Below are 13,873 nucleotides of genomic sequence, written 5' to 3'. Positions count from 1 at the left end.
TTCCTATCGAATTCAAACTATGCTTGATGATTGAGTTAGGTATGAAATAGAAAGCGTAGCAACTCTATAATCGTTACCAGAATGTCCGTATACGTTCATTTAAATTATGTTGATTTTAACTTTTTGACAACATTTTTTGTGTGATATAATTATATATCTGATATTTCTGACACTGTACAAGAGTTACTGTTCGTTTTTCCTACCGTTTCAGAGCTTCGCTTTTATGGATGTTGCCATCCTTGTTTTCTACTAATTACAAGAAGGAAAGAAAAAAATGATTTTGTCGAGGATGTAGCACAACCTCATAAATTCATTATGGTTTCTTGTAAATTTGTTTGTTTATGCCAGTCTACGAAGTGATATTCTTTAAAGTTTAAAAATTAAATGCTGCATAGATTCTTGCATACGTATGTATACTTTATCTCTTTCTTCTACTAATTTTTATATAAAAAAAAGTAACAAAATGTGTCTTTGTGTGTTTGTGACGAAAGATCTCGTTAACCGCTAAACCGATATAGCACTTTTTTACAGTTTATCTCCTTTGAGGTCCCAAAATTTTTTAGACTATTTTGAAGTAGGGCAAAATTGTAAATAAGAGGTCCCGCTAGTCATAAATAAAGCAGATTTACGATGTTGACGAAAGAACATGCCCTAATTTAAATTTAGCTGCTTTTTAAAAGTAAAAAAAGTACCTAGTTTTTTTTTTAATTCCAAAAGTATAAAAATAACAATAAGATACAATAAAGGAATACTCCTATTAGAGTGGTGAAAGCACTTAAATTAGTGATAATCTTTAATAATCCATTATGATCATTTTATTATTAGATGTACTTAAGTTTCTTAATAATCATTAATATAAAGATTTTATTGTTAAGTGGACTTTTTATTTCGTCATTTCTTATTATTGAAAAATAATCGCTGATTATTGATGATTTTTTTTCTTTTGATTGCCGTTGCCTGTAATGGTCATATTATTTGTATTATAAAAGTACTTTTTTCATTTAATTTATTGCCAGGGCAGGGAAGGGAAGAGGGAATAAGGTTAAGCTATAATTGCGGGGCTATAGAAAACTCGTGTAAAACCATTTCTGTGTATACTTCTGGTTAAAATTTCAATAAAAAATTACTTATAGATTTTATAAATATGACTAGCTGTAAGGCTGGCGTTTTTTCTGACTCGTCACAAGTAAATCCTTGTTTTAATCTGTCTTATATTTTTGTTTTACATGATTATGTACGTGTGTCGTGTATAGAGGAGTCAGATTGTTATATGATATAATTTACTAAATTGTACGTATGCATGGAAAAAGATACAGATTACTTAAGATGTAAAAGTGTTACATCTTGCAGTTTTTTGCTTTTCTTGCAAGCTTCGCTAAGTTCCGATGTTTGGTAAGTAAGTTTTTTTTTAGACTTAGAGGCTTATAAAACTACAGGAAAATATACTTCTGTAAGCCAATAGTAAATGTTATTAGTAGATTGTTTTGTGTGAATCAGGACATCTGCCAAATATTCTTAAGCCCTTCCCTTTCATTGTTTTGATGATCAAGGCCAATATCTAAAAGTTTTACATCCTTTTCTTGCAGAAAGAGACACAATCCAAAAAAAAACCTGAAACCTTTTTGAAAACTATCTTTTTTCCATATTATTTAATTTTTCAATATGGGTTTGAATTTGTTAATCCTGTACTTTTTCATTTAATACAGAAATAGTAATATCTTTTTCAATTATTAGGTATATTATTTTCCAGGATATAAAAAACTTATGAAACATAATTGCATCAACATGCAATCATGTACGTCCTTTTAGAAGCAAAGCTACTCTTTAAGTAAACAATATTGGTACATACGGACACCCAACATTCTCTGCTTTTATATAAACATAAGTGACTTGTTACTTTCTTTTGGCATTGCTATAAGCAAAATTGATTTTACCTTATAAGATGTATACAAAAAAAGGAAGAAAAAGTAAAATTTAAAAACTGATGTATTTCTGAAGTATTGTTCTAGGCATGATAGGTTTCTTGTTCGAGGAGTTCTTTGGTCATTCATTACAATAATATTTCAGCTATGCCTTGCATTATAGGTATATACTTTAGTGATTATCTAGTCCCTAGTCCCTTTATCTTATAATTAAAGGTTACAGTAGTAATTTGTGGGTCATATTTAAAACACAAACCTTCAATAAAATTTTATCATCTACTTTTCAAACTTACGTAATGTGATGCACATATTATGTCTAGCATATACAGACACAAGAACTTCTATTTTAATTTTCATGTAATCAAGAATCTGCATTATTTACAAATACTTTTTTTTATAAAATCTGATTCTGTCTTTTTAGATGTAATTGTACTAGTCTAGTCTCTGGACATTTTTATTTGATTATCCAACCTCTTATGCAATTTATCTGCAGTAAGATGACCAAGATCAAGCGATATTGTTACATTATTTTCCATTCGCATTCGCAAAAAATGTTGTGCAACCCTCCATCACTCTATTAAACTATCAACCCACGCCCCTCCCTCTAAAAACAAATCCAAAAAGGACTTCTTACGGATTGAGTCATTTTCATCGACCCGTTAAAAAAGTTTTTACCGAGAAGGTTTAGTGTTACGATATAATGCACAAAACAATAAAGCTTGGTGTAGTTCACGCTGCAAAAAAAATATCTTAAGTATTCTTAATATTAAACATAATACCATTATAATATATAAATTGCATAACTATACTTCTTATGATAACATTTTGTTAAATAAATTAATTCGGTCCTCATTAATGTATAAATATGATGCAAATTTCATTTCATTCAAGTAAAAGCAAGCATCTTACTAAACCAATATTTATTTTTCAACAGACAATTTTAGACATTTCTTTGTTTTTTTTCTATCTAAATGTAAATTTTGAAAATACAAAATAAAATTGACCTTTTTAACAAAGAAAATAGGATTTTAAAAAAATGAAAAAAATATATAAACTTAGGAAGGAGGTTAATGGCAGATGACTGAATCTTTAGCCCAATATTTTCATCTAGCAAAGGCAGAGTTTAGGGGGGGGGGGGAGCAGGGGCCTCTGAAAAATGAAAATGGAAAAGCCTCCAGGCCTTCTTAATTCTTACATATATTGTAAAAATCATATGCAAAATATTGTAAAAACTTAGATTTATCTTGAATTGTCCTTACTTCCTCTGAAAAAACTGTCCATTTGCATAACAAAAATTTGCATTACACGAAGAGAAAAAAATTTAGTTTATGTAAAAACATATTTGTTTTGTAAGAAATAAACCAATTTAAACCAGATCAAAGCTAAAAAGTTTTGCAAGATTTGAGCATTACATACTGATTACTGATGAACAAAGCATAACTTTTTAATACTAAGCGAGGGTGAGTACCTCCAATGAGATAGCGGGTCAAGCCTTAATGTGCTTGAGCTGTCCCTAGTTACTATACAAAGTGACTCTGCTTACTACATGACGAATTAGGTCCAAACCCTAAGAAATTATGCATTGGCTAAACAATCAATTAATCAAATGAACGATTTTCTAAATTAGAGTCTTTTAATAATTTATTACGTGTTATATTGCGAATTATTTTCTCGTTTAATTAAATGAATTGTAGAAAATGTCAAGAGAAGTAAATTCAGTATAATTGAGTCAAGTGAGGAAATATTAAGTTTCACATACATTGCCAGGGATCTCAAGGGATAAGACAATAAACATATAAACAAAATTATACCTTCTGTAGATTAAAGTTGTTAAAAAAAGTTTGAACCTTTAAGATTTATTCAACCCAGTAAAGATTTAATAAAATTCCTCAAAGTTTTTTACAGGAACGATTGAAGCTTTGTACAACCCATTCAAGATTTAAGTTCCCAAAGTTTTTAGCAAACGAATGAGAGATCATGTTTAAAAAGTATATCCCTATATCCCTGGAGATAATTACATTATCTTGGCAAATTCCAGATTAGAAAGAAAAGTAAAACTGGCAACTGAGTAGAAGAAAAATACAATTAAAAGAAAGTAATTTTTAATTAAAATTAACAGGAAAAATACAGTATTAATTAAAATAATATTATTGTAATTCAATTCTTATAAGAAAGAGATGTTTAAATGAAAGAAAAGTTATTCATCAAATCATATTATAAACACCTTTCCGTAGATATAAAAATGTACAATTATAAGATTAAAACGAGGTTTTTAGCCCCGAGATGTCGAAGGCTTGGATTAAAAAACTGGATCTAATCTTATGACTGTACATTTTTATGTTCGTAGAAAACTGGATATAATACGATGCTATACATAATTTTTCAGTATGGCAAAAAACCGGTTCTAATCCACCGGATATTAATCGGTTTCGAAGCAATACTAGAATAAATATTTTACCTACACCTTTTCTGACAATTACAGGTTTTTAGAAAATAGATTACCTTTTCAGATTTTTGAGTGGAATCCATTTCTTCGCCAGTAACTGTTTGTCCGTTTATATCAGCAGCAGATTTGGTTTCAGTGTCAGTTATAATAGAATTGTTTCCACAGTAACCTGATTCATTCTCATGTCCATTTTCCTGGGTTTTTTTTCATGGATTATTCACTTATTGTTTTCAAAAGAATTAATTTGTGCTATGCCAGGCACATGAAATCAAGAAGGAACAACCTGGCCCAAAACAATTACAACTTTACTACAGCTGCGTTAATAATCATACTGAAGTAATAACAGGATGTCTGTATGTATATCCGCATTTAGATATATCGTTTCAAAATTTTAAGGCAGGTTCTATTTTGGTTTAGGTAAGGTTTACGGCTAGTGAAGAGTACTCCAAAAAAACTTCTAGATATGCACCAATACTTACCCAATTTTGATAATATAAAGAAATTTGAAGGATTCAACCCCCCCCCCCCCCCCCCTCAATGATCTAATAATTCTTTAACCTTCCTTTGAAATAACAAGAATATTTGAGGGTATTCACACTTTCCTCTTAGGACGAAACCTCTAATAGTAAAAAATAAAGGTAAATTAATCATTTACCTAATATATTCTAGTGACTTACACAATTTCTGTTTAAACTAAATTAATCGTAATTCATCTAAACCATGTAATAAGTTGAATAATTCATGCCTTGATGGTCTCACACTCTCTGCTTCGCCGGTTGTCTTGTGGGTGTCCATTCAGCTGTCCACTCATCTGTCCGTTCAGGTGTCCGTTCTCCCGGATTTGGTTCTTAATCTGTGGCGGGGGAGTCTTCATCTCCAAAACTAGAATATTAAGACATTTTTAGAAATTAGTTTATTGTACCAGGATGTCTATCTGAAAGTATTTTTGTCCGCAAAGATCTCGTAAATGCCTGAAAGTTAATTTTCAAAAGAAAATTCTTTTCAGGAGGGGGAAGAATTTTTCCTAGTGGCGATTTATCTTGTGTTGGGGTGGTGTTACCCTCCCACAAAATAGTTATAAACCATACAAGGACCTCTGAGAAGGTACCGTGTAAAGGACAGTCATAGCGGTGCAGCGGTTAGTGAGATCCTTCGGTACAAACAAACAAAAAACAAACAGACATCCTGTTACTTTATTATAGGGATTGCAATAAAAACCACTAATACTAACAACTAGGAGAAAAATTTTTCTCTTTACTTGTCTTCAATGGCAGCAGCATTTACCTAATAACGAACTTATTTGTACATAATTTAGTAAGATCAATAAGAGAAAAATTGTACGATTTTTCATGGATCTAAAGGGATAAGACAATGGCCGACAATTTGATGTATATACAACATCCTCCCTGATGATTATTACAAAATAACCCCTTCTGTAAATTGTACAATTAGAGGACGTTTGGACACTCAAATCAATGAATGAACCAATCAAAATTCAATAAAGTCCCCAAAGTTGTACAGCCAACGAATAAGAAAACTTTGGGGACTAGTGTATAATAAACAGCCCAATGTTCCCTCCCTCCCTGGCGATTTTTAATTGCTAGGATACCTGTACCGTCTGTTTGTTCATCACAAGCCAGTGGTGACAGGAAACCAACTCGAGTTGTCGGTGTCGACACATCCTGTTTCCATTGCAGCAGCTTCATCAGGGTTGCACGAAATCTATAAGGAAAATAATTGCAATTTTTGCGGATACTTCAACAGTGACTGGCATGTTCAAAAAATTGCTTTAAAAGGGCAAAAAAACGGACTTCATACAACTTTTAGGAAGTGAGAGGAATATTTGTGGGGAGTTGGCTTCCATTTTTAAAGCTTTATTAAATTATTTTTCAGTATTATTGAATCAACATTTAAAATAAGTTATTTATAATTCTAAAGCAAAGCATATCTAAATAAATAGGCTGTATATAAAGGAATGGAATAATTTGTTGTTTTTTAGATGTGAGTTTCAAAATGTGTCATTACGTTAAAGAATAATGCTTAGAGCAGCCTAATATAAATTTTACTGTAAAATATGTACAATTTTAATAAGAAAAGCGAAGAATTACATGTATTTCATCTTTTCAACCTATATGTGCTTAGAATCCCTCATTTTTTACACATTTTTTTCTAATTTGAACAATCATAGGTAATTAAGCCTCATAACCATAATAAATTAAACAAAACTAATTTAACATAACCTATCAAATTAATTGCCATAGCGGTGAAATTATATTTTCACATTTATTTTTTACTTATTTATTCTTACTTATCTTATACTTTAATTTTCTTAGGTTTTGGGTTTTTACATTTAATGACACATATGTTCTTTCTTGTTTTATTTTCAAATATCTTTGAAGAAATTATACTACAAATAGTTGAATAAATTACCATACTTTAATAAAATATACTGTAATACAGTTAATATATGTTTTTTTTTTATTTTTCCTTATACTATGTTAAAAAAAATTATATGAAATTTAATATTATTATTTCTTAAGAACAGAAAGCATTTAGGTTTCTGGAATTTAGTCTGTCTAGATATAATTCTTTTAATGGCAAAAGGTTTTTAAGATTAAAGTTGTGTATTCTAAATGGATTCATATAAAATAGCCTCTTTATTAAAAGCGAAGATTTTCTATAATTAGTGTCGGTCCGTCTGTAGTAGTTAGGTACGATTTAGAAAGCGTAGCAACTCTATAAACGTTACCAGAATGTCCATACGTCCATTTTAATAATTTTATGGGAAAATTATCCGATTTATCTGATTTTTGGAATATTGATTCCTAGGACAACAAAGTACAATGTTATGAGCGTAGCATCACTATAATCAAGTCCTAAAAACGTAAGTGTGTCCTTAAACATTATCCTGTACTTAAGCAGTTTTTCAACAAATTTACCTACAATTTTTATTCGACATTTATGTATTAATGTTCTGATTTTTCAGTTCTGACACTTTAATTTAAATTTAAATTTATTTGCATTATTAACCAGATGAGTGCTCAATACTTGTTCATTTACCCCCGTTACCCCCCCCCCCCCCAAAGCACACACATAATTTACCACATATCAAAGCAGAAGATTTTCCATTCTTTCATTTGAATTATCCTAAAATCCCTGCTGTGCATTTTTTATGGAGTAAAATATTACTTTTTTTATAGGGTATTAATAATTTATTATTTTCATTCAATCGTCATGAATACCATAAAGAAAAATATGTTAAATATTTTGACTTTTTAACTGGGGATGGGGACCGGGAGATATAGATATTAAGAAAAGAGTAGTTAGTAGTACTTTAAAAGTGCATCTAACCCATAACTTGGTTAAGTCCGTCTGGTAATCCTTAAGTTTCTAAAAGAAAATAGCATTACTCAGTGAAATTCCAATAACCATCACGTTTACTAAAAGCAAATACATCATAATTAGCGGGTGGACTTTTTCACTGTTTTTGCCAATTTCATAAGTAAACGATAAAAAATATATATCGAATACTTTTTAAAAGTTTTAATTCTCAGGTATAGGCACAGCAAAGAATGATCCTAAATATTTCACTTATTAAATTTCAGAGGAAAAACCTAATTCTAGAAAGATAGGTTGGAAGATTTTTCACAAATCTTCTTTTTTCCAGATTTGTCTTTGTTTGTGAAAAGCTGTCCTTGTCAATTGGCATTTTCTGATAAAAAGTAAAAAATAGCCCAATACATTATTTATTTTTCAAACTTATACTCTCAGAGAATAATGGATAATCAATTTATTTCCAGTATGTCTTTAAAACCGATGAATATCCACTGGATTAGAACCGGTGATAAACCATACTGAAAAATCATGTATCGGTGCTGTACGAGTAAAGCACCAGAGTGTCTAAAACATTTTATTTTTTTTATTTTTACATTGAATCAAAAACATTCTTATGGATTATTAATTCTAAAATAGTTAAATTTATCGCATCGTAATATAGACAGCTTTCAGCGAAATGAAAAATTATAAGATATATGAGGGAGCTGAATTCCCCGGCTCACACAACTGGCATTAGTTTGTATCTTTTGAAAACTGTCTGTAATATGATGCTATACATGATTTTGCAGTATTACTGAGAACCGGCTCTAATCCAGCAGATATTTATCGGTTTCGAAGCCATTCTTGATAAGTTTTTTGCCGCCAACTTTTATTGGACTGACTGAAAAAATCCTCTATTTGGGTGCCCTTTCCTTAATCTCCATGAAATTGTTGTATAACTAAACTTTTTTCTCAAAAATCATTCAATTCAAATGATTGAACAAAAAGTTTTCATTCCATTTCAACTTTGAACATTTTTTTGAATTGCAAAAGCGAGACATCAAACATTTATGTTTTTAAATACAAAATATTCAAAATAGCAGGATATTTGTATTATTTCTAGATTAAAGTAGTTTTGAATAAGAAATAAACCCCTGGGACCGACGAGTGAACCACAAAGTTAAAGATGGTTTTTCTAACGCTGCAGAGCTTTATCTTTGTTGAACATTAGTACTGACATACTCTTCTATATGCTCACTGAAACTTAACCTAAAGGTATGTGGTTGATTGTGATCTACTATTTGTTCAAGTGAAATTGTATTGTACATATGTTTTTCTTTACTAGAAGATTTCATGATATGAAATATACTTTTTAAAATATCAAAATGTTGAAATTTAAAAGATTTCATAAACTTCAAACAAGGACAATTGAATACTAGAAAAAATCTGACTATTGTATTATAAACCATTTCCATATGCTTCATATAGCTTCTCCTTTCCTTTTTACATTCTTGCCCATTAATTTTAAGAGCGAAACCTAAACAGCAGACCGGCAAACATGTATGATTTGTATAGAAGCATCTTTAATACTTCAAACTTTGCTTGCAAGGCTGGATAGGATGGCTGTCCCAGATTTTATGAATACATTAAATTTTGCATAAACTTATCACCCAATGCTTTTAATAAATTAATTGAATTGAAAAATCTAAAGTTGATATTAATTTTAATCATTTAATCTCTTTTATTTAAGTTTTTCATGTATTTTTCTATATGTGATTGGTTAGTTCAAAAAGGTTTCATAAATTATCTCCAATAAATCTATAAAATGTAACAATAAAAGAAACTTTTAAATCTTTAATAGTTTGATATTCCCCCGGCTACGGAAGTAAACGGTGACAAGCTTTTATTATAATTATTTATCATTTTTATCAAAATATATACATACATAGATCATAATTTGCAACAAAGCTTCTCATCAATTTACTCATTTTATCAGGATATAATGTTTTCGATGTTAAAGTAAAGAATGTTCTGTTTTCTTTGTTAACATGCACAATTGCACAATAAGATTTAGGCCGGCAAAATATTTTTATAATCATGAATTTGCATGTGAAATGGACATTGGATACAGATAAACCTTTGATTATTGCTGTAGTCTTTTAAACTCTTTATAGTGCCTATAAAAGGGGGGTAAATTTAAAAACGAACCCAGTAATAGTGTCGGACTGATTATGACGTAAAAAAAATTAGCCAATGAGAGGCCATTATTGACCAATGGTAAAATTTATAGTGGCCTCTCATTGGCTAATTATTTTTTTTACGTCATAATCAGTCCGATACTTTTACTGGGTTCTTTAAAAACTTTTGCCAAAGTAATCTAAATGACATCATATTAGAATAGTCCATTATTCTAATATTAATACCATACCTAAGTAAAAAAGACTTTGATTTTTTCCTCATTTTTGTTTACGACAAGCACGGCAAATTCAAATATTATATAAATTTTTTTATTGATTTAAAACTTTTTTGCTGATCTATGTATTTTGTCTTTGACCTAGTTTAAATTATTTTAGATAAAAAGTTTTTCTATATTGCAGATTTAATCAAACTATTATACTATGGACAATAAAATTGATTAAATAGTTGAAACCGGGCTTAGACATTCTCGTACCAGCCATTTCAATAATCATTTTCTAATCTTTGTACGGTAGTATATTCCAGTATAATGAGGAACCGTGGCAGAGATGTGTGAATTTTTAATCAATTCAACAGCAAAAAAATTTGCGAAATATTTAATTTATTCAATTAGCTTTCTTTGTAATTCAATCATTGTTTTTAGCCCGTAACTACATTTTAAATGTGCCAACCCCCTCTCTCTTTTTAGGTAACGACAATCTTCGCTAAGGAAAATTGAATTTTTGAAATATTTTTCTTTTAGGTATAGCATGACTTAATTATGAACTGGCTAATCCTACAAATAAAACAACATTAAGACTTGTAATTGTTATTTATCACATCGTATTATAAAATAGCTATCCACGGTTCCACGTCTTTCCACAATTATAAGATTAAACTAGTTTTGTTAGCCCAGACATGCCGAAAGTTTTGATATCATGATTGTACATTTTTTATTTGAAGAAAACTGGATATTATACAACACATAGTTTTTCAGTATTACTTAGAACCGGTTCTAATCCAGCGGATATTAATCGGTTTCGAAGCCTTACTGGACAGTAGATTTTCTAAAAACAAAAAATACCTGGAGCCCATCATACAGTAGACAATAAAATTGATGGATGAGTTGACGAGCACAAAATATCTGACCAATACGTCCACTTTCCATTGAATGGGCGGAGGGTTGTACCTACATAAATAAATCATTTTCTAGTTGTTAAAATAATTGGCAACGATATATAAAAAACAAAGGTTCGAAGGTTAAAATAGATTGAAAAATAGCATAAAAGCTAAGTTATTGAATGCAATAATTTTTCTCAATTTCATACATTGAATGAATTCTTGGCTAGAGAAAATCACATTATTCTTAGAACTTTGAGTATAGTTTGGACAGCTGAACTTCCCACAAATCATGATCTCATGATCAAACCAAACAAGATTACGTTAGTTAGAAGTGGAGAAAAAAAAGATCAAATACGTTAATTAAAATATTATGAAGAACTATATTTTTTCATAATTTAAACCTTTAAGTATCTTTAGGAGCTCTAATTTATACACATTTAATTTTCTTTGTTAGTTTGAAAATATGCTTGTACTTAAAATAAATTATTTCTAAGAATTATTTTAATTGTTTATTTTTCTTTCAAAAGTTAATTAATTCGAAGATAATTTAAAATATGTTTTTAGTCAAAAATAGAATCACTGGATAAACAACTTTTAAATTCTATTTTAAATTTAAATTCTTATTCATGAAAAATCATATTTTTAACAAGTTCAAATTTTTTTCTAGGGCGTAAATATGTTTTTTAAATCATAGAACAAGATTACGAGCAGATTTCGTTAGATTATCTTACCTACATCCATGAAACATACAATTTAGAATGCTGGGAATTCGCGTTACTTCATACAGAGCCAGGCAGATTCTTTAAAGATCAAAACAATTTATTAATCAAAATGAAAGTTATAGATAATTGAACACACGTATATATGCACCTAGAGGTCACTAAATGTTTTTTTTTTAAATCTATATTAAGATCAGTTGTTTACCAAAAATATCTGTGATTTCTCCTCCAATTAGCTATAAACCTTCCTAGTTCCTATGAGAAACTACACTGAAAAGGAGAACCATACCAGTTTATCTTTTGTCGAGATCCTTCGGTAAAAGCAAACATCCTTTAACTTTATTACAAGGATACTAAAAGCATATAGAAACTCTGTATAAGAATGGTTAAAAAACATCCTGGAACCTATGTTAAGCTATATCAAAAACGAGAACTCAATTTGTTGAGCAGATCTTTACGGATAAACAAAAATATGCTTTTCTAGACAGGTTTCCGTGGATACAGAAATGAAAAGAACATGATTGCATCAAATGGTCATAAATCAGATTTGGTGCCGCATGAAACTCGCTCTACACTAGAGTTTTAAGGCAATACTGATCTTGAAAAAAGTCTCTAGTAGTAAGATAAGTATAACAAACTAAAAACATGATAAACTGAAAAACATACCTTGGTGAGTGTAGAATGATGAATAGAATAACTACAGTAAGCATAACTCTTGACAGAAGCATATCTTGAGAAGAATGATTGTTGTTCACTAGGTTTCCTGGTCGGTTACGGATACTCGCAATAATTCTGAAGAAAAAAATTCATTCTAAACACATAATAAATTTGTATTTCACCATCAATAAATTATAGTAAACGAATGCTAACAATTGTATCTTCCCAAAATAGGTTTTAAGCAACCATGGCGAAATAGGCTGAAAAAATTAAGTCTCTTGTTGAAAACAGTAAAAGTGTCTGACTATGACGTCAGAAAAAAATCAACAACTAACCAATGAGAGGCCGATATATATTTTACCCATGTGAATACTGGCTTCTCATTGGTTAATTGTTATTTTTTCTGACGTCATAGTCAGACACTTTTACTGTGGCCCTCTTGTTGGTTATACCTTTTTACTGATCAATTTGAAAGTATTGAAATTTAAAAATTAGCCAGTTAAAATTTGCTTATGGAATGTGTTGAATGTTCGAAGTTACAGTACAAAAATAAATGAAAATATTAGATTACAATAAGTATAGGTATGAGTATTACTAAAAAAGTTTAGGAAAGATTGTTAAGATTATATAAATGATTTTTTTCCAATTTTGCACCTTATACAGTCAAAAATATAAACGTATCCTGTGCTCTCAGAAAATTGGTTTTATTACAAAAAGAGGCCAAAACTTTTTAATCAAAGAAAAACTTTTCTTGGTGTCTCAACCATGACACTTTGGTTGAGCTTGACTTCCGAATTAGCGGGAAGTTCACGAGATCAGTTGGCGAACATACAAACCCCCAATACCAGGAACCATCAAGTTTCAACAGCAGGTTCGAATATAGATTTATTGATGAAATTATTTCAAAGACCTGAAATTACAATATCAATTAGTTCATAATTCCAGTTATTTATAACCACGTAATCTTATTTGCTTTTTAAAAATCATTTTTCTCTACGGTAAAAAATCTTTGGAAACTTTGGCTTTAAAGGAAAATTATTTGGTTTAATAAATCATTGTTAAATGCAACAATAAGGCACATAAAAATTACTAAAACATATATTAATCATAATTAAGTTTCATGCTTAGCTGGCTAAAGCCTTTTTAAAACTACATATAATCGTCCTATACACCATACTTCTTAATAAAAATAACAAATTCTACCTGAAGCTCTTATGGTTTCAAATCCCTGATATACTAGGGTCGTTCACACACTATGAGACCAATGATAGGCCCAATTTTGTTCTCCGAAATCTTCACACTCTCATATCTCATTCAAAAGTAAAGAACGTGCGCATCATAATAAACAAAACAATCCATGCCGCGCCACATTATGAAAGGAAAGCCATAAAAAGACGACATTTGCGCTTGGTTTTCAAATAATGATAAGGAATTAATTTCGTACTTGATAAACACAAAGCTTCCTCGAAAAGAGGTTAAGACACACCCCCCGTTTGAAAGTCAAATTAACTTCCTTA

At 29.9% G+C, this 13,873-nt stretch overlaps 1 protein-coding gene across 2 annotated transcripts in view; it reads right to left on the bottom strand.

Moving 5' to 3' along the window:
* The window catches only part of LOC145315549 (FMRFamide receptor-like), a 62,283-nt gene that overhangs the window by 1,646 nt on the left and 46,764 nt on the right, over window positions 1-13,873 (bottom strand). The window contains exons 10-15 of one of the 2 annotated variants that reach the window (XM_080155533.1): window positions 12,366-12,491; window positions 11,712-11,780; window positions 10,943-11,047; window positions 5,978-6,090; window positions 5,114-5,250; window positions 4,425-4,562 (exon numbers count right to left, since the gene is read on the bottom strand). In XM_080155533.1, coding sequence (XP_080011659.1) covers window positions 4,425-4,562; window positions 5,114-5,250; window positions 5,978-6,090; window positions 10,943-11,047; window positions 11,712-11,780; window positions 12,366-12,491 — 688 coding nt within the window. The remainder of the gene's footprint in view (window positions 1-4,424; window positions 4,563-5,113; window positions 5,251-5,977; window positions 6,091-10,942; window positions 11,048-11,711; window positions 11,781-12,365; window positions 12,492-13,873) is intronic. The other variant, XM_080155541.1, reaches the window with a different exon arrangement.

Source organism: Acartia tonsa, chromosome 1 (genome assembly GCF_053477335.1).
Source record: "Acartia tonsa isolate MP-2025a chromosome 1, ASM5347733v1, whole genome shotgun sequence".
NCBI lineage: Eukaryota > Metazoa > Arthropoda > Copepoda > Calanoida > Acartiidae > Acartia > Acartia tonsa.
This window is presented reverse-complemented; position numbering and strand designations above follow the sequence as displayed.